General features: G+C 42.2%; 1 protein-coding gene across 1 annotated transcript; it reads right to left on the reverse strand.

The window, feature by feature from the left end:
- Positions 1-210: 210 nt before the first annotated feature.
- LOC139465341 (uncharacterized) lies at positions 211-20,820 on the reverse strand. The gene is made up of 23 exons (XM_071247048.1): positions 20,734-20,820; positions 20,258-20,570; positions 19,787-19,946; positions 19,532-19,665; positions 18,772-18,919; positions 16,223-16,359; positions 15,009-15,153; positions 13,679-13,812; positions 12,686-12,809; positions 10,712-10,833; positions 10,481-10,607; positions 9,380-9,510; positions 7,708-7,864; positions 6,957-7,158; positions 6,102-6,247; positions 4,398-4,610; positions 3,713-3,936; positions 3,297-3,528; positions 2,429-2,702; positions 1,757-2,016; positions 1,382-1,619; positions 1,195-1,295; positions 211-1,033 (listed from the first exon to the last, which is right to left on the reverse strand). The coding sequence occupies exons 2-23, from the start codon at positions 20,560-20,562 to the stop codon at positions 224-226; spliced, it is 4,524 nt and encodes a 1,507-aa protein (XP_071103149.1). The 5' UTR covers positions 20,563-20,570; positions 20,734-20,820; the 3' UTR covers positions 211-223.
- Positions 20,821-22,865: the final 2,045 nt, after the last annotated feature.

The raw sequence follows: 22,865 nt of genomic DNA on the forward strand, positions 1-22,865 counted from the left end.
TTCCTGAGGCAGGGGAGTTAACTGACTATAAACTTAAAAACTATAGTATAAAGTCCAGTGGAAACTGAGTGAGCCTCGAGAAGATGCTGTTTTCCAGTAGAAGACACTTACGATTAAGGGAGATAATTTGCGGGGAGGTAACTCTTGTAAGAAAATAGTTCTCTCAAAGAGCTATATTCACTGCAATGAAAACCTCCAAAACCTCACTGAAGTATATAAAACATTACAGTATTGTACACGATTTTAGAAATTTAGGTCTTTGGATCCCACGAAGCCTCTGGGGAAATGATCTCGATCTAGATTCCAGTGATAATGTTGGGGAAGTGGTATTCACCTCCGTATGTGCCTTGCTGGAATCGCTTTCAGGACTTGCAATAAAGTCATTATGATCCACCAGGGAATCCATCGTTGAGACTGTTTTGTTCAACATTTCGTCAACAGTCTCGGGCTTATTCTTTTCTTCATCGTTTCCATGACCCTTGGCATTAGAAGCATGGCCATCTCCATCATTCAAGGCCTTTTTCTTCAGATCTGAAACGGTATCTGTAAATTCGCATTTCGTGCCAGATGAGTCATCACATTGATCAGTTGAAATCATGGCCGGAACATAGTCATATATCTTGCCAACCATTTCATCGAACTCCTTGCCTGTCCATTTCTCTTGTACACTTTCATCCTTGGAAAAGTTGATGTAGAGAAGCTGAGTGAACACCATGCTCATGGGACCGGAAGGAGGCCATGTTATCTTCTCCAGTAACAGAGGAACTATTGGCTTCTTCAGGGCATCAGCCAGACTGACCTCCCTCCGGCAGTTGGCAGACAGGGCATACTTGGTGGTTATACAGCTGAGTATGATCTTGCAGCCTCGCACTCCCCGGTCGATCTTGTCATAGAGGGAGTCCCCTCCTCCCATCTGGTGAATGTCCATCCAACAGGAGAAGCCGAGGCTGGTGAGACGTCGGTAGAGGAGAATGATCTGCTTCTGTTTGCCCCACTGGTAGGAGATGAACACGTCAGGGGACACGACAGCCACCTATGATGAAATGACCAAGCAATTTGAACATAGGAATGTAAACAGACACCGGACACATTGTATGAAACAATATGTACTTGCCAATTCCTCATTTGACTAAGTCTACACAGGAAAACGATTTATTTTCTAAATATTTAGAAATTGAAAGCCAGGTATATCACCTCTGTTGCCTCTGTAGTTTGAGATTTCTCCCCTTTGATGCCTGCCTTTTTCTTGTCTATCTTGATATCTTCAACAACAGGGATCCACCACATTTTATATTCTGAAAAAAGATGTTGATATGTTGTCCAATCCGTATATTCCGAAAATATCAGAGACTGGGTGTTTTGATCCGCTAAAGTAACACACCTTTCATGACCTTGGCTTCATCTGGCACGATGCCGTTGTAGTTGAGCTGCATGAGAAGCTCCTGGAACTTGGCCGCCGACCAGTATCTGTCATCCTCGGTCTCCTCTCCTGGCCGAGTGAAGAAGCGGATGAACAGGTACTCGCTGAAGATGGGGCCCATGGAACCAGCTGGTGGCCATGTCTGTTTCTCCATCAGGAGGGGGATGATGGGGCGACCCATACTCACTGACAAATTTACCTGAGGAAAATAAAAAACGTGTGATTACTTGTGTACTTGCATTGCAAACATCTTACTTAAATACCACTGTGGATCAAAATGGTTGAGTTAAGTCTAATTGATCCGTTATTTAACACGCTACATTTGATGTGTCTCACCTCCCTGTTACAGTTGGGCGACTTTGCATATTTCGGCGTCACACAGCTGATGATAACTTTGGATCCCCTGATTCCCTGGTCAATCTTCTCAAACAGCTTGTCTCCTCCTCCCATCTGACCAATGTCCATCCAGCATTCGTAGCCCGCCATCTCCAGATGGCGCTTCAACAGCTTAACCTCGTTCTGGATTCCCCACTGGTAGCTGATGAAGACGGCTGGAGGGGAGGCATACTCGAACGGCTCATCCTCGACTACAGTTTCTGTGAAGTAACAGTATGCATATACATTAAAAAATAAAGAAGCTGGCAGCTGAATAAATGAATGTTGATCCTCGACTACAGTGTATGTTAAAAGACGGATCTTCAAAGTTTGATGAGAAATGGCACATTGACATAACTGCAGTAAATACAATAGCAATATAATTATTATAGTTTTAAATGGAATAAAATTAATTATTTTCTATTGATCTGGGTTCATCCTTCGGGCCTCGGATATCATAGATAACTGTTTGCCGTAAATTCTGTTATTCTATTTCAAAATCCAGGAATGTTATAAATCATTTAATGCAGGACATGAAATTTCTTTCGCATTGTTATGTCCTACGAACTGAACAAGAATTCCATATATATCGAGAAATGCGTTTTATATGCAATGATTATTTAAAAAGCGAACCTGCCATCTTCATAGCATTCTCAACAATGGAGGCAGCATCCATCCGGTTCATCTCTTGTAGAGCCGTCAACACAGCATAGGAAGCCTCGCTGGTTTTACGTGTGGCGTACCACTCATTCAACAGGGCCATACAGGGATCATGTTGCTGGGCCCAGCCTCGGATGTCGTCGTTGTTGTAACCCAGGCGAGTTGACAGCAACCTCCAGTCGTGGTCCCCCTTGGGGTTGAGAAGCTTGGAGACATCTCTCGACCAGAAGGGAGCATGACTCAGGGTCTAAACAATAGACAACGAACATTAGCATGTATATATTAAATGAATAACAAAACCCCATACAATAAGAAATCATGTCTTTGGCTTTCGGAATATCTAAATTAAATGTTTTACAAATGATTGAGAAGAATTGATTTATCTAAAGTTTAATCAAGTGTACCATGAAATTCCTAGCCTCAACCACGCCCTGGAAATATCAAAAAATACCTTGAATCATTCTGAATTATTGCAATGCTATGAGCAAACATTGTAAGCAATGAATAGTGTACGGCGTGAAAAGCGTTCACACGACTAACCAAGATAGACAACACAGGCACTGGAGGGAGTATGGTGTACTAGTATGTATTGCCCCCAGAATTCAGTGATCATGATCATGCAAAACCCTAACACTACCAATGTCCAGGGTTCTATTAGATCCTATGACAATATCAGAAGAGAGTATCATAGGTATGTCCACGGAAGGAGCTGCCAACCTGCTTCATATTAGTAAACGAGAGTGTTTTGCTACATCTTAAAATAATTCTTATCTATTGTGTTTAAATTCGAAAACTTCTTGAAAACATCGATTGGAATCAAATATTAGGAATGTGATCTGACCTTTCCATCGACCTCCTCGACCTTGGCCACAGTCTCGCCTACAGTTACTTCAAGGTCGTCTACCTTCTTGCCCTGACATTCCATGTCTGTCTTTACCGTCTCTAGCTGCTCCTTTTGTTTGTCCACTTCCTGTGACACGACCTTCACCTCCTTCTGAGCATTGATGACCTTGACATCAAGGTCTTGCACTTCACCTTGGGTGTCTTTGATATCGCCAGATAACGTTGTTAAACTGGAAAATACGAGAGTAGAAAAATAAAAAATATTGTATATTTTCCTAAGTATAGTTTTTTTCCCCCATGAATGTCTTAAATGCACTCTTTCATAGTTTGGCCACATGAATAAGTATTGCCCTCATGCACCTTATTGTTCGTACACTTCACAGGTTATACTTCACTGAAATGGCAATAACGTACCTCCTGCCCTCTGCGATATCTATGAGTCCTGTTATTCCCATCTTGACATCCTGGATCTGGGTTCTGTCCTGCACCCTCCTCATCAAGGCCGTGTGTTTGACTAACAGGGAGACGTGCGCGCCACCCACGTTCCGCATACCGTCCATGACACACAAAAAAAGCATCTGTTCCTCTGGACCATCAAGGACCCTGGCATAGTAGTCCATGATAGGCTCAGCATATTTCTGGAAAACAGTCGTCAAAGGTTTACAAGGAATACATATAACATTATTTGTACCTTATCTCCCAATACCGATTTTGATATCTCTTCCACTTTTGAATGCGATCTTTTGGCCATTGCGTTTATCTGCATCATTACATCTGAGGGGAACAATTCGCTGGACACTTCGATCTCAGAAATATATTCGTCCAATTTACAGCGTCATCAATTTGCGAGCGCAAGTTCGAAGCTCCAGAAATGACGTCATAATCGAACATTGTTAAACTACTATTCGTTCCTAAGACAATTTTTTTATGGATGAGCAACTTCTTTATTACAAATGCCACTCAAAGAAGTTATACTATTCGTTCGTTATTGATATTTGCGATTTACGGCGTAGCTATCTTATATTTCCTGATAAAGTGTTAGCCATCTGTGTATGGCACATGTCGTATTATGTATAATAAAGTAATGGTTTGTACACACCGTGGACCGAACTCCGATCTGCTTGAGAACGTTCATCAGCAATGGTTTAGCGTACTCCACATAGCCATCCTCCATCAGCTGGGGCAGGAGGTCGCCCAGCTTGGCGGGATGTTTCTTGGCCACTTCCTCCATCAGCGGGATTATAGTTGTTGCCATGTTCACATCAGCCTTGGCGTCAGCGAGGAGAACTGCGAGGTTATCTTCTGTAAACAACTTCAACAACAGTAGACCTTCAAGTGTATATCAACAACAACATAACATAGTCATGGTAATCATGACTGGTGCTACAAGTAGGGCAGGGCATGCTTACCCTTTTAGTTAACACATGGTGTCATCACTGATTTTCATTGATCCATTCATCTAAATATCATCGCTCATTTGCCTTTTACACCCAATGGAATCTGCCTTAGGAAGATCGAGACTGTGATTATTCTCTGGCGTTGATGTTGTATGTTAAAGGGGGAACGTTTGAACAGGTTGTATGTAAAACGTCTGAACAAATGCAATGAGACCCGTGAAGATAGATCTGGGGTAGAATAGGTCTTCAGCAAGTAAAAATTGAATATGCTTGTTGTAAGAGGCGACAAACGGGATCGGGTGGTCAGGCTCGCTGACTTGATTGATGCATGTCATCGCATCCCAATTGCGTGGATCGATGCTCATGTTGTCATTCACTGGATTGTCTGGTCCAGACTCGATTATTTACAGACCGCCGTCATATAGCTAGAATATTGCTGAGTGCGACGTTAAACAACAAACAAACAAACAAAACATGTAGTGAATTCTATTTTTCGTGTTCAGATCATAAGTAACGATATCGGCGACGAGGAAATGCCAGTTTCTATTAAGTCGAATTACCATGTATATCCATTAGTCCATTTTTATCCTCTATATTTTTCATAAACGAATTAGCAAACGGATGTTTGGTGATATAAGTTACAATTAACAGATCTTGTACAATGTCTATGGGAAATGTGGTAGATATCTAATATGTATATAACCACACCCTAAGGTTAGTCAGTACTGGTTGCAACTCCTTACAATGCCTTCATCCAGATATGAATGAAAATGTTACAAGATGATGTCATATGACTCAAATGGAAGAAATGACTGGGTAACCCATAACAACTGTTGTCTCATAGAGGTTTTGGAAATGTTTGGAGTGAACAATATGTGCTACCTGAATCAATCTTCGTTTTTTTTCTTTTAAACAGCGACCACAGGACAAATACTTGCAAGCGTGGTCATTTTCGGATAGACATTTTTTATATATAATAGAATGTCTTAACCTCGTAATTACAAGAGGGAGAAAATACTGTGCACCATAAATAATCACATTAAAATATAATTGACATGGATGTTTCAGAATCATGCATGATGATCACATGTACAAACACTTTGTCCTGAATACCCACGATGACCCGGAACGTGCACGTGCATCTCGGTCATTCATGAACTTCTATGTATTTCACCATGCAGAAAGACAGACAGACAGACAGGCAGGCAGGCAGGCAGGCAGACAGACAGGCAGACAGGCAGGCAGACAGACAGACAGGCAGGCAGGCAGACAGACAGGCAGACAGACAGACAGACAAACAGTTTATTCAATTAAAAGGTCATAGCCCATAATACACACGATGTTTGATGAACTACACATGCCAAAGAAGTAATCGATTACGTTTTAAGGCATTTCACTGTGCCTACCTCGGGGTGCAGCTTGGCCACGTCCTTGAACAGCATCAGGAGATAGAGTTTGCTCGTTGGATCTGCTGTATCGTGGTACTCCATGAATTGCTGGAAATGGTCGTTAACAGGTCCTGGGTTGTGCGGGTATACCGTCATGATGACATCTGAAGACATTACACAAAGTGTAGTGACCTACCCACTACCCAAGAATAATGATTATATACAAGTTATAGAAAGTATAAATATAAAATATTAATCATGAATAATTAATAGGTTAAGTTAACGTGAATAACAACAGTACCAAGTGATCAAAAGCGTCTTAATTTGCTTCTCTGAGCTGCTTCTCTTAGTTGTGTCTGCATCTGCATATCGCCTGTTCGACTTCCAAATTAGTCCCCACAATGATCCTTGGTTTGCCACACGGGTTCCCCATCGTGGTAAAGGTCTACACATATTAAGCTGACACACGTGATAGAACATAATCATGTTCAAAGCAGCATTGAACTTAAATAGTCTGATGCAATTCTCATTTTTGACTTTTGCCTTATGTTCCTGTCTTGTTTCAAGTAAGAAACTTGACTTGACTTTGCATGTGTTTGTGACGCGTCCCACTGGTGGAGCAGGGTACGACTGCTATCATTTCTACCTGATAGTGATTCGTAAACAAATGCTCATGATATAGTCGGACTTATGATTATGGAAACGGTTGTGTCGCTTTTAGTTTAAATATAGCAATCGTGACAAGAAACTTTACATCAAGATATTTAATAATATCTCTTCATTAAGCTAAATAAGCAATTAACATGGTAAATTATCATCATAAAGTCTAACACAGTTACGTCCCATGTTTATGAGGAAGAGAAAACAACGTACAACTCAACTGAAATGACTCCATGTTGAAGAATGCACTGACAAGTTGATCCATCATTGGCACCAGTAGAGTCGCAGACTGTCCACACACGGTCATCAGCTGTGCTCCTGCAAGCATTCGGACAAGTTCCGAGTCACTGGTCAAGAGGTCGATAGTTCCACCAAGGATTGGTAGTGCCCAGTCTGAATGGTGAATGTCGTCAAGCTGAAACAAGTCACCACGTTTGACTCACACTGGACACCAGATACTACGTTACAAATCATTAGAGTTGGCTGTTGATCAGGAAGCGCCAATCTTTCTACACTCAGATATTTCCAGATAAAAATAATCCCTCTAGCAAAGGAATGGTAAATTGTTTTGTCCATATTTATACGTAGATTTCGACATTATTTAACACAATTTTCTTGGTCAGTATGTTAAAAAAATTAAAACTACGTACATGTCTTCGGGTTTGAAATAAAAACAATTTTATAAAAACATACATTGTTTGACAAAAATGCGTTAAATCAAACAGCATTTTTTCAGTCTCACCCATAAACAAAAAACATATATACGGGTCAAATTTAGTTGAGAAAGATATGTCAACTAGTAAAAAAGAATTGTTTTTGTTTCATTATTGAATAGAAAAATATGTTTAAATATGTCATGACATAATTTATAGCATAGTAGATTGTGTTGCAACATTGTGATCCGAATCTAGTTGAGTCTTCAATCTGGTTAGTGAGTGTAATTTGAGATTCTGTAGCTACTCACCATCTTGAGAACAGGTGGTGTTAGTTTACAATACAGCGTAAAGTATATACTAGTTGGTACATCGTCAGTCCCAGGTGTTGCATGTTCATTGCTTAAGGCCTTCTGGATGATAGAAATGACGATCTTATAGTCTGCCTCTTCTAGGGAGCTGCCGTGCCTGTAACAAGGGCCTAACATCATTCCTGTTACAAAACTAAGTGAGTGAGTGAGTGAGTGAGTTGGGTTTAACGCCGCCATGTACAGTATTCTAGTTATTTCACGTCGTGTCAGCTTGATGCGGGTCCTAAACATTGAAACCCATGAGCATGGAGCTGACAAACCTAGGAACATAATCGTTGCGAACCTGGATACGAATCCACGATCATAGGTTTTCTTGAGTGTCCAAGGGACGGAGCTCTGCATGGCGAATTGACAACTGAGCCACCAATACCCCCACAAGAGCTAATCAAGAGGTATTCCTGAATTAACAAAAAAGACAGCTTCTTATAGTGAAGACATTCTTCCAGCGTATAAAGGGCAACTGGCTTCAACTTGAAATTGAAATTGAACGTTGACAATGTTTGTGAAAAATGTACAGACAGAGAATTTCGCAAGAATATTTTGTGATATCAATTATAACACGTGTCAATAAAAGTTTAAAACTCCAAAGTTTTGGACTTTTATGGACGAGTGTTGATATATCTATTCAAAGGACACGAGGGTGAGATTGTATTTATCATCCAAAGTCATTCTTTCAACTTTTCAGTTCGTAAAACATTAATAAACACTGTCTTGGGTGTAAACTGTGCAGTATTCCAGCTTCAAAGCCAACTGATGACGTCACAATTGTCTGCAAAGCATTGTGATGCAATTTGCTGCAGCGATATCGTTCCTGTGGCAGCCAGTTTTTGGATGATGATGAAAATCACCACAAGTATTTGACCATATTGGTAGTCCAGGGCAGAAGAGGTCACCAGAGCCTCGTAAAACCTACTAATTGGGGGATCGTGTTGGCACAAAGTATAATTGTGTGTCATTGTACCCAGACGACGTGAGTCGTTAGTCGGGCTGCCAACCAGTGTTTTGTCTCTATGCGAGTGTTCACTCACGGACATAGGCGAACCAAGGTCAGGGTAGCGCTATTTCTGATGGCATTATCATTTGCAGAAGCCCGCGGTCATAATTACCCGACGAAGGCAGTTGAACAGTCCGAAAACACATTTGTTTCACAAAATGAAGGCATTATCAAGCTGCAGTTGCCCACACTTTGCCTGATAACTTGCCGGCCGTTTTGTGATAAATCTTTTGATTTTAGCGAATATGTATAATACTTATCAGATGAACGGACCATAACCTCTATTTATTCAATGCTGTGTAGGACCCGTGAAGATCCGGGGTACAATAGGTCTTCATCAACCCATGCTTGCCGTAAAAAGCGACTATGCTTGTCGTAAGAAACCACTAACGGGATCGGGTGGTCAGGCTCGCTGACTTGCTCAATGCATGTCATCGTATCCCAGTTGTGTAGATCGATGGTCATGATATAAATGGCTGGATTGTCTGGTTCAGACACGAGTAGTTACAGACCGCCGTCATATAGATGGAATATTGCTGTGTTCGGCGTTAAACAAACAAACAAACAATGATGTAATGTGCAGTTCGAGTGTTGTGCCAGTAATGCTTCTATACACACTTAATACTTTCAACTGCACGCTCTGCCAGATCCTCTACAAGGTCAGAGGTATCACTCAGCCAGTGATGATTTTCATCCACAAGTAACGAGTCGATTTCCCGAAACACGTCCACGATCAAGCTCTTATCCTTCTGAAATGAAAAGGCGGAGGTAGCAAATTACAATCAATTGCATATATACTCTAAATGCCGTCAATGAGATCATTACAGGGACAAATGGTTGCAAGTCTCGAACTGGAAAAATATAAGACCACAGTTATGGTTCTTCAAGTTTATCAACATTAACACTCATGTCAGTTAAGGATAATGGAGTGATTTACGTGAAGTAAAGTATCCCTTTCCAAACCAGCCCGTTCCCAGCCCCAAAGCTTTGTCTTCTCATTTCACGACGGGTTATTTTTCTTCCACACTTTCCTCTTCTTCGCTTTTCCAAACAAGGGCGTTAACTCTGACAACCCTCCATGGCGAAATGTGTTTATTCTACGAGTAACACACAATGTTAATTTCGCTACGAGTCGATTATTGCAGGGTCAAAATCCCCGAAACACTATACAGAGTTACGCCCAAGACTTAATTCCGTTGGTCTGTTTTTATTTCCATTAGCCTGTGAGCTAGATTTCCCGTACCAGTTTGTTCATTTTGAAATAGTAAGCGCCACTACAATAATTAATTAAGGCTTTCCTCTCAAATACAGCTGACACGTCTATACTCAGCTGAACTAATGGTCTAACTACGAAACTCGCCACCCAAACAAAAGAGGGAGACAAAAAGGTTAAATGCCGAATCATTAAAGGGGGTCACGGGTGGCCAAGTTGTCTAGAACGCTGCAATTCGCTATGCAGAGTTGCGTCCCTTGGACACGTAGGCAACCTATGATCGTGGGTTCGAATCCCGGTTCGCCACGATTATGGTTCTAGCTTTGCCAGCACCAGGCTCGTGGGTTTCAACAAAGTGTTAACCGTCTGAGACCTGCAACACATCGAGCTCTCCTTCCACATTAACCTCACACGCCAAGATATACTGGAATATTGTTCAAAGCGGCCTTAAACCAAACTCACTCACTCACTCACTCACTCAACCATTAAACAGTGATGTTCCTCACCTTTGGATCAAACTCTATACTTTGTGTCATTTCTCGAGCTAGTCCGCGCTGTTTACGTTTCTTCGACTTTAGGACATCAAGCACAAAGCACACTATCTTTCCGTTTACTCCGTGAAAACGGAACTTCCTGTAAATGTCAGTGTTTTGCATTAAACAGGACTGTTGCATATGGTTAAATAATATATTCAAATGAATATCGATGGTGAAGAAGTGTGCAATGATTAAACCTACTTGATTTGGTTCAGGAACGTTACAGCAAAATCTGCGTACTGTTTTACCACTGCCTTGCATTCCGTACTGGCCATGTTCAGCATCACGACGTCATAGATCTCCATGGCTGTATCGCTGTGTTCCTAAATCACAGAAGTGTTACCAAGTCAGTGTGTCCTCTCAAAGTCAATACACCCTCCACCCCAGTCACCACAACCTCAATCCCAAATCGGCACAAACCTCACAACATCTCAGCACCTGTCAGCACAAGAAAACTTCGACCCAAAATCAGCACAAAACATCCCAATCCAAATCAACACAAAACATCCCAACCCAAATCAGCCCAAAACAGCACAACCCAAATCAGCCCAAAACAGCACAACCAAAATCAGCTCAAAACACCCCAACCAAAATCAACACAAACACACCAACCAAATCAGCACACAACACCACAACCCAAATCAGCACAAAACACCGCAACCAAAATCAGCTCAAAACACCACAACCAAAATCAACACAAACACACCAACCAAATCAGCACACAACATTCCAACCCAAATCAGCACAAAACATCCCAATCCAAATTAGCACAAAACACCCCAACCCAATTCAGCACAAAACACCACAACCCAATTCAGCACAGAACATCCCAACCCAAATCAGCACAAAACATCCCAATCCAAATCAGCACAAAACACCCCAACCCAAATTAGCACAAAACACCACAACCCAAATCAACACACAACACCACAACCCAAATCAGCTCAAAACACCACAACCCAAATCAACACACAACACCACAACCCAAATCAGCCCAAAACACCACAACCCAAATTAGCACAAAACATCACAACCCAAATCAGCACAAAACACCGCAACCAAAATCAGCTCAAAACACCACAACCCAAATCAACACACAACACCACAACCCAAATCAGCCCAAAACAGCACAACCCAAATCAGCACACAACACCATAACCCAAATCAGCACAAAACACCGCAACCAAAATCAGCTCAAAACACCCAAACCAAAATCAACACAAACACACCAACCAAATCAGCACACAACACTCCAACCCAAATCAGCCCAAAACAGCACAACCCAAATCAGCACACATCACCATAACCCAATTCAGCACAAAACACCACAACCCAATTCAGCACAAAACACCACAACCCAAATCAACACAAAACATCCCAACCCAAATCAGCACACAACACTCCAACCCAAATCAGCACAAAACACCCCAACCCAAATCAGCACAAAACATCCCAATCCAAATTAGCACAAAACACCACAACCCAAATCAACACAAAACACCCCAACCCAAATCAGACCAAAACACCACAACCCAAATCAACACAAAACACCCCAACCCAAATCAGCCCCAAACAGCACAATCCAATTTAGCACAAAACATCCCAACCCAAATCAGCACAAAACACCACAACCCAAATCAGCACAAAGCACCCCAATCCAAATCAGCACAAACCACATCAACTCCAATCTGCACAAATATCTCAACTAGAATCAACACACCCATCTCCACACAAAACCCCAATCTAATCCTTACATTACTCTGTATTTTTATTGGAGAAATGGCACCGAGAGGATGAATTCTCTAGATTTACGTCTTTGAGAGGCATTTAGAAGTTTGAATACTAAGTAAGGATAAGATATATGGGTGAACAACTTCTTTATTACAGATAGGAGGACATTGCATTTACTCAACTGTACAAACACAGCCTCATACCTTTATATATGTTTGTCACCGATACTATGTACATCACTTGATTGATAACGATGTTGGTAAACGTCGCTCCTAATTGGAATATAGAAGTTGTTCATCCATATATCCTATCCTAACTTACTTCTCTGGCTTAGTTTGAATGTGACCCTAAGAACCGCCTTGATATTGTAAAACGCGACATGGTACCGATAGGACACTGTCACAGTGATGTGGTCATGTCAACCAACTGTTCTGAACATTCTACCTTCCATGGAATAGTTTTCCCATTCTTGCGGACAACAACATCAGCGGCCCTCACTGTCTGTTTCAGGGGGACCCGCACGAGGACACTTATGAGGTTCAGCAACAATACTCCGTGACCTGGCGACCTGGATATAGAATTGTTGCCAAGAATCGTAAACAGACGTCTCGTGTTGGCACACAGCAACATGTCAAGGCATGCAATGGATGAGGCTGGAACTTTAAAACATAGTAAGTGACAGTTACAGTATGTATATAATAGTGCAGTGAGATACGGTTACTGTATGTATATAATAGTGCAGTGAGATACGGTTACTGTACGTATATGATAGGACAGTAAGATACAGTTACAGTATGTATATAATAGTGCAGTGAGATACGGTTACAGTATGTATATAATAGTGCAGTGAGATACAGTTACAGTACGTATATGGTGCAGTGAGATACGGTTACAGTACGTATATGGTGCAGTGAGATACGGTAAATCCGAAACTGGTCAGTCCGGGGTCTCGCATCAGGGTGATTACAGGAACGTCCATGAAATTATTTAAGATGGAAACACGCTGTGTCGAGCTTACTCGTGGATTTGACGTGAAATTTAATATGAAATCGAACACACAGAGGAGGTATTTTCCTAGTTTGATTTATACGGCGTATCTATTTTCGGCAATTTGTTCAATGTGTATTATGGGATTTCATTAGGAACAGTAAAAATCGGGCATCAATGTATATGGAATCTTTTTACACAATTTCAAAACGTCAATACCGGAGAATATCTCGAGATTATTTGCCTAACAAATCCCATTAGGCGTAAAAGGCAAAAGAGTGATGAAAAATATATGAAGAAATCACTGTCAATTAGTGATGACACCGGGTGTTCGCTAACAGGATAAGCAGGTAATGCTCTACTGACTCGCCACTCAAACAATTTTCATGAAAAGTAAAACGCGTTTGTTGCCTGACGTCGCAAGGTGCCCCAGTGAGAGTAGAACCCCACCTGTCCGCTGTATTGACGAGAATGTTGGACACAACACCAGCCACAAACGAGTTCCCAAGCAGACTGTGGTCCTTCACTGTTTCGACAATGTGGACAAACTTCTGACATGTGCTCTCAAACATCTTCCCGTTCCCCTGCAAGATGTCCAGTAGGAACACATTATCTATTATATAGCTTACGACGTGTATGTACCCAACAACCCTCCATTATTTCAACCAGAGCGATACGGACAGTGCTGTATGTCATTCCGACTCCCTGAATTACAAAGATGCACACCTTTAACACCGTTCATCTTCCCGAGGCAAGAGAGTTAACTGACTTAAAAAGTCCATTTTCCACCCTTGCCGAACTAGGCTGGAATTACTGGGCTCGATCGTAGCGCCGCCAGTGGCTATTACGAGTTATATCCCTTCTATGTCCCTCCTACTGACCAATCATCACTTACATGTGCTTTAGACAAATGGCGGCGCAAAGTCAAGGCGATCTGATCCCTTGTAGGCCTCTCCTAAGGACCCATCAGATTCCACCTCTCGTATCACTTGCGTTTGCTTCACACAAAACGGTTGCGCCCGGTCAGGACGATCTGATCGATAATCAATATCTATATTGTGATAAAACGGGTCTTACATCGCGAAATGCACCAAATCACGTGAGCACCTTGATTAAAAACATGAGAAGATTTTGAAAATATCTGCTGACAACGAGTTGGTGGTGCACATGCTTTGCAAATCCTGCAATCGACCGAAATCTGCACGACAGTTTACGAACCGGATTTCAATTTCGGTGCGCGATTTTGATTGGACTATGCATAGACTCGTTAGTCCAGCCAAAATGTAACTCCATAATACCAGCCTAGTTCGGCAAGGGTGGAAACTGGACTTTTTTAGTCAGTTAACTCTCTTGCCTCGGGAAGATGAACACTGTTGGGATTCTGGGTTAGAATGTAACTCCCCATCAACAAATGTTCATCGTAAGCGGTGACAAATGGATCGGGTGGTTAGGATCCCTGACTTGATGTCATCGTATCTCAATTGCGTTCATCGATGCTCATAATGTCAATAACTGGATTGTCTTACCCAGACTGACGTCATTTAGCTAGAATATTTCAAAAGCATTAATTGCGTTGAACCAAAAAACAAAAAAGACCTATTAGATCATTGGTCTGTCAGTACTACAGTATGCTGGTTTTCTCAATAATGGTAAATGCCAACCATTTCTTCCCACATTAAACCACAAGTAGCGATATAACTACAATACTGTTGAAGTGGTGTTAAATAAACTCAATGTTAAATACTTGTAGTATAAGGGTTAACAACCCACGTGTCCTCACCGCCAGTTGCTTCTTCTTTACGTCCCCGAACAATTCCCCGAAGGCTTCACCCACCAAGGGTACCAGCTTGCCTGCCTTCTTGTCAAATATCGCAACAGCACAGTCCATGAGCTCATCGCAAACCTCGTTGAAGATTTTAGCATTACTATAAACAAATCAAGAGAAAAGATTTGCCCGATTTTCTATGACTGAAAGAATACTTTGTATGTCGCCCACTCTCTGAGTTTGAGACCAATAACTGAGATATAACCAAGGTGAGGTGAAATGGGGTTAATGCACTTATATAACGACGTGCATGCACATACATGTGTGTGTCTGCTTGTACTGGTCAGGACTAATGACGATTTTATAATGCTAGCCAACTGAGATACCATGCCGCAGTTTAACATGAATACTCCACTCAGACATAGAAAATGCCTCCGAGCCGACCAACCCCCTTAATGCCGATCAGCAGGCAGGGTAACAACAAGTACCACCTTTAACGTCTTTTGGTATGACGCGGTCGGGGATAGATCTCCGGACACTGCGCTCTCCGTGCGGATGCTCTACCACTCGACCACGGAGGCGGTCCTGAGATGTACCAACTGAATCAAAATGAATGTGCAAAAAGTAGTTTTGCGTAGATAATAATAACCAATAGCTCGACACAATATGTTTCTTTTCACATTTATGTATATTTTACACCATATTCATATTATTTGTGCAAACAGAATTGACTCTGCGAAGGAATGATCATCATGCGATGATAAGAAATTATGCCAAGTGTGTACACCTGTTAATGCCATTTTTTGTGTTGCCATTGGGGCATTAAGGAAAACAAAACACTGTAGAAACTTATAAAGTTTTAACAACATGTAGAGAGTAGACAATCTGTTTTAACCTACATATGCATTTTTCCTTCTTATATTAAATCTCAAAGCAAGGGTGAGGTTAAAATGAGGTTGTATTCAAGATTATTGCACTTACATAGCGTCGTGTAGCGCGTTATTGAACTAATCCGAACGAATGCCGGTTGTATATTGCCAGCACACTTAGATGTCATACGGCAGTAAAACTTGGAAACCTAAGTCAGACACATAATACAAATTTCGCGCCAGGCAGTCCTTGTATTATCCCCATAATGCCGAGCGCCAGGCAGGGTAAGAACCATCAGTTGATAAAAATGATACTGATGAAGATTTTACATAGGTTATTGAGTGTGAAATAAGTCTTACCGTATGCCACCGAACAATATCTTGAATCCCTCCTCAATCCGACTGGCGTCATCCCTGCTCTGTGGAAAGCCCTCCGTCAACAACAACTCTCTAAGACGATTTAGAAAAGTAACGTACACTGTCCTGTCTGTGATTCCCTGGAACAGAATGGGTAAGGAAGGTTTCACATCTTCGATCTAGTCCTTGATATTGATGCAGCCTGTTTTAAAATAGGCATTTACCTGAAGATGTTGATATATCCTGCCAGTCAAAACCACACATCCTGTCATCTATTCACCCGCAACCAATTCCTGTCAAGATGTCGATGTATCCAGTCAGTCAATATCCAACATCCTGTCATCTACCTACCTGCAATGGATTGCTGTCAAGATATCTGTATATCCAGTCAGTCAATATCCAACATCCTGTCATCTACCCACCTGCAATGGATTGCTGTCAAGATATCTGTATATCCAGTAAGTCAATATCCAACATCCTGTCATATACCCACCTGCAATGGATTGCTGTCAAGATGTCTGTATATCCAGTCAATCAAAATCACACATCCTGTCATATACCCACCTGCAACCGATTCCTGTCAAGATGTCGATATATCCATTCAAACAAAATCACACATCCTGTCATCTATCCACCCGCAACCGATTGCTGTCAAGATGTCGATATATCCAGTCAATCAAAATTACACATCCTGTCATCTACCCATCCGCAACCGATTCCTGTCAAGATGTCTGTATATCCAGTCAGTCAATATCCAACATCCTGTCATCTACCCACCTGCAATGGATTGCTGTCAAGATGTCTGTATATCCAGTCAGTCAATATCCAACACCCTGTCATCTACCCACCTGCAATGGATTGCTGTCAAGATGTCTGTATATCCAGTCAGTCAATATCCAGCATCCTGTCATCTACCCACCTGCAATGGATTGCTGTCAAGATGTCTGTATATCCAGTCAATCAAAATTACACATCCTGTCATATACCCACCTGCAATGGATTCCTGTCAAGATGTCTGTATATCCAGTCAGTCAAAATCACACATCCTGTCATCTATTCAAATGCAACCGATTGCCGTCAGGATGTCGATATATCCAGTCAGTCAATATCCAACATCCTGTCATCTACCCACCTGCAATGGATTGCTGTCAAGATGTCTGTATATCCAGTCAATCAAAATTACACATCCTGTCATATACCCACCTGCAATGGATTGCTGTCAAGATGTCTGTGTATCCAGTCAGTCAATATCCAACATCCTGTCATCTACCTACCTGCAATGGATTGCTGTCAAGATGTCTGTATATCCAGTCAGTCAATATCCAACATCCTGTCATCTACCCACCTGCAATGGATTGCTGTCAAAATATCTGTATATCCAGTCAGTCAATATCCAACATCCTGTCATCTACCCACCTGCAATTGATTCTTGTCAAGATGTCTGTATATCCAGTCAGTCAATATCCCACATCCTGTCATCTACCCACCTGCAATGGATTGCTGTCAAGATGTCTGTATATCCAGTCAGTCAATATCCAACATCCTGTCATCTACCCACCTGCAATGGATTGCTGTCAAGATGTCTGTATATCCAGTCAATCAAAATCACACATCCTGTCATCTACCCACCTGCAACCGATTCCTGTCAAGATGTCTGTATATCCAGTCAGTCAAAATCACACATCCTGTCATCTATTCAAATGCAACCGATTGCCGTCAGGATGTCGATATATCCAGTCAGTCAATATCCAACATCCTGTCATCTACCCACCTGCAATGGATTGCTGTCAAGATGTCTGTATATCCAGTCAGTCAATATCCAGCATCCTGTCATCTACCCACCTGCAACCGATTCCTGTCAAGATGTCTGTATATCCAGTCAGTCAATATCCCATATCCTGTCATCTACCCACCTGCAATTGATTCCTGTCAAGATGTCTGTATATCCAGTCAGTCAATATCCAACATCCTGTCATATACCCACCTGCAACCGATTCCTGTCAAGATGTCTGTATATCCAGTCAGTCAATATCCAACATCCTGTCATCTACCCACCTGCAATGGATTCCTGTCAAGATATCTGTATATCCAGTCAGTCAATATCCAACACCCTGTCATCTACCCACCTGCAATGGATTGCTGTCAAGATGTCTGTATATCCAGTCAGTCAATATCCAGCATCCTGTCATCTACCCACCTGCAATCGATTGCTGTCAAGATGTCTGTATATCCAGTCAATCAAAATTACACATCCTGTCATCTACCCACCTGCAATGGATTGCTGTCAAGATGTCTGTATATCAAGTCAGTCAATATCCAACATCCTGTCATCTACCTACCTGCAATGGATTGCTGTCAAGATGTCTGTATATCCAGTCAGTCAATATCCAACATCCTGTCATCTACCCACCCGCAATGGATTGCTGTCAAGATGTCTGTATATCCAGTCAGTCAATATCCAACATCCTGTCATCTACCCACCTGCAATGGATTGCTGTCAAGATGTCTGTATATCCAGTCAGTCAATATCCAACATCCTGTCATCTACCCACCTGCAATGGATTCCTGTCAAGATGTCTGTATATCCAGTCAGCCATTGTGCTCATCATGTCACGTTCCTCTACCCGGTCTTGGAAGCCATATTGGAAGTACATGTACAGGTCCAGAAACTCCGCCCTGTTGGCCACACACTGCTCGTCACTGAAAGTTCAACGTTACACTGTTTTGAAAAAAATAATCTGCAGACAATACAGGAAAACATTATTGGTCCTCTGGTTGTACAAACAAAGACCTTCGTTCTAGGTCCTCTAGTTGTACACATAAAGACCTTCATTCTAGGTCCTCTGGTTGTACACACTAAGACCTTCGTTCTAGGTCCTCTGGTTGTACACACAAAGACCCTCATTCTAGGTCCTCTGGTTGTACACACAAAAACCTTCGTTCTAGGTCCTCTAGTTGTACACACAAAGACATTCGTTCTAGGTCCTCTAGTTGTACACACAAAGACCTTCGTTCTAGGTCCTCTAGTTGTACACACAAAGACCTTCGTTCTAGGTCCTCTGGTTGTACAAACAAAACCTTCATTCTAGGTCCTCTAGTTGTACACACAAAGACCTTCTTTCTAGGTCCTCTGGTTGTACACACAAAGACCTTCATTCTAGGTCCTCTGGTTGTACACACAAAGACATTCGTTCCAGGTCCTTTAGTTGTACACATAAAGATATTCGTTCTAGGTCCTCTAGTTGTACACACAAAGACATTCGTTCCAGGTCCTCTAGTTGTACAAATAAAGATATTCGTTCTAGGACTTACGTTACACCGTTATCTATGATGTACCACATGTTACTCGTGACCAGTCTGGAATAGTCTTCTGTGTTTTCCTCCAACGTTTTATACTCCCGTCTACACACAGCCAGGACTTTCTGCAGCCGTATGCCTTCCAGTGTCTGACAAACATAAGAATCCGTTATCTATTACACCACATTTGATAAATAACTCCAGTCTGTCCTTAACAACACTATTTGAGAACAGTCCCAGTGATAGCTGCTACATTATTTTTCAACTCACGTGAAAATATTCCCTGAAGTTGACATTTGAGTCCTGGAAGACTCTCGGTATCAGATCAAGGTGTGTAGTGCAAGGCCCAGAGCTGATGAGACCCAGAAGGAAATCCAGGAGAGGTTCGTGAAAGTCCTCGCTTTCCGCATTCCCCTCAGTGATTAAGTGACTATTGTAAGGCAAGCGAAAAGGCAATCATCAATGGCGAAGCGATGTTAAAGTTGAAGATACCCCGTATATTCGTATTGGGAGTGACTTTGCTGCATTGGTCCTACTTGTTATAAAGGCGTCAAACAGAGATGTCGCCATTGTGAAATTAAGGTAATCATTAGCTGCTAAATTGACATGCACAATTATATCAGAGTTTACGGTCAAACAAAGAGGAACTTGAATGAACAATTTGCAACGATACCCTTTTTACCTCCCTTGTTCTCTCTTTAATGTTAGAACACGTCAGATATACAGATGAAATATGCTCACTCTATACAACGGGAGATGTTGTCGAAGGCAGTCTTGGCCATGGATCCTGCGGGCGAGTCCACTGTTGGGAAGTTCTCCACACACACCTTCCCCTGCAGGACGGTCAGTGCGTTCAGGACCATCTTCTTGTGTACCGGCGTCTTTACGTTCTTAGATGTCGGTTCATCCTGCTTGTCTGAACTCGAGTCATCAGAATCTCTGTTATCAAGATTCTCGGATGTCCAGTCCCTGAGTTCCTCCTCCATCTTGTCGTGCAGGGCCTGGGTGCCCTTCTTGAGGTCATACTTCTTGATGATGACGTCCATGGTGCTACCTGGAACAGACGGGAGAAAAAGTATATGGCTCGATGTCCATGGTTGTAAAAAGGACATGTCCACCTCAGTTCGTCTTCAGTCTGTGTGCGTGTGTGTGCGTGCGTGTGTGTGTGTGCGCGCATTATGCACATAATACAGAATAACCTTCAATGGTTAACTTACATGTACACTGTTGTTACGTATATTCCGACAACAGTTCTGTGGTGAAGATGAGACTATGACAAAGGAAAAGTTACACAGCTACGTGGCGCCCCCTGGATGTTCAGCTGTACCCCATGTTTTCCTTGTACGTTGTGTCTCTCACTTCCGTGTCCCAGGGTCTCATGACATCATGGGGTACACGACGATAGCACATGCAGGATTTGTTTTGCATTGTGTTTATATACATACAGCTCAACACTTGATAGGACGATGGAAATTTGATTTCGAATCCGTCACTGGAAGATCCATACACATAGCCATTACTTGCTTTTTTTTTCATTTTGTCAATAACCTCTTTAGCAATAAACAGAAACATACAGGATTGTACGTTAGGTGTTTCCATACATGTTTGACATATTCCGCGTTATTGGAGTGCCGGACAATGGGTGTAACATATCGATTCAGTGACGGCATTGTAAATAGATTTCACAACACTGCTCTGTTTATCTAATAAGGTTTTTGAATGGACTTGTATCAGTATTTTAGCATATTTTCCCTCTCCGGGTTGAATATGACCTATTTTCTCTTCACACCCAGTAAATGTAATCACATCAGGGGGAGATGCACAGCGACAAACCTTGTCTAATAACTAGTGCGATGTGGCTAATAACGTCCTTGTCAATAATGTTCCCTGGGAAATGCATTATCTCTGGCTAGCTGTCTGTATCTCGCGAGTCAAGTTGAATACAAATTTCGAATGTATACATTTAGTTAAATCTCGTTAATCCGGGCGACACTCTTCCGAGTTTAATCTCCAGGAATAAGATTATAGAATCATGGGCATACGGTATGTCTCATATGCAAACGTTCTAAACAATAATCTCCCTGAAGTCGTAGTTTCCGGTGATTGATTGATTGATTTTGGTTTTACGCCGCTTTTAGCAATATTCCAGCAATATCACGGCGGGGGACACCAGAAATCGGCTTCAAACATTGTACCCATGTCGGGAATCGAACCCGGGTCTTCGGCGTGACGAGCCAACGCTTTAACCACTAGGCTACCCGACCGCCCCCGTAGTTTCCGGATTAACAGGGGTTCGTTGTATGTTGTCATTAGATATGTGTTATTGTGTCGTTTATTTGAAAATTGTAAACACTGGTAAGGTAGGGCATTAAAGGATAAAAAAAGTTCTTCAGGCGTTCTCAAGTATGCAATCACATTATAAATGAAATTGTATGGGCTTTTCAATGCCTAGTCAATGCTTTTCACAAACCTACCCGTGATATATGAGACTCACGCAGTGTAATCTCTAAATGCACATCCTGGTTGATCCTCATCCTGAGGAGGCGGTGAGGTAGCCTAGTGGTTAAAGGATTCTGTCGTGACGCCGGAAGGCCCGGGTTCGATTCTCCACATGGCTACAATGTCTGAAGACAGTCTTTGGTGACCCCGCCGTGATATTGCTGGACTATTGCAAAAGGCGGCGTAAAACCATAAACACTTACTCATTAAGGATGAGGATGCCTTGGTCAGTGTCAACCTCAAATTTCAGAACACAGTAGGTTTATCTCCTAATTGACTCCCTGGTGGAGCGCAACGGGTGGGTTATACCAACACCATATAAGGTAATCGTTTGACGTAAAGGTACCACTTTCCATGGCTATGTTTATCATGCAACAGATCGCCGCCGTGGTCTGGTGGAAGGGGAAGGTCGATAGTTTTATCCCGTCACACCAAGAGACGTTAAAATGGTATTTGTTGTTACCCTGCATTACGCTCGGCAATACGTGGATGACACAAGGCCTGGTCGGCTCGGAGTTCAGTATACTGTGTCTGAGTAAGGTACCCACATTAAACTACGACAGGGTATCTCAGTGGGCTGACACTATAAAACCGTCATTAGTCCAGGCTCGTACAAGTATAACGGGATCGGATGGTCAGACGCGCTGACTTGGATGATGCATGTCGTATCCCTATTGCGCCGATCGATGCTCATGATATCAGTCACTGGATTTTCTGGTCCAGACGTATTATTAAAAGACCATTGTCATATAGCTGGAATATTGCTGAGTGCGGCGTTAAACAAACAAACAAACAGCATGCAATATTTGTGCGGCACATGTACATGTGCCTCAGTGGAAGGTGTCTAAAC

Source organism: Haliotis cracherodii, unplaced genomic scaffold (genome assembly GCF_022045235.1).
Source record: "Haliotis cracherodii isolate W230 unplaced genomic scaffold, xgHalCrac1.p SCAF_1, whole genome shotgun sequence".
Lineage (NCBI taxonomy): Eukaryota > Metazoa > Mollusca > Gastropoda > Lepetellida > Haliotidae > Haliotis > Haliotis cracherodii.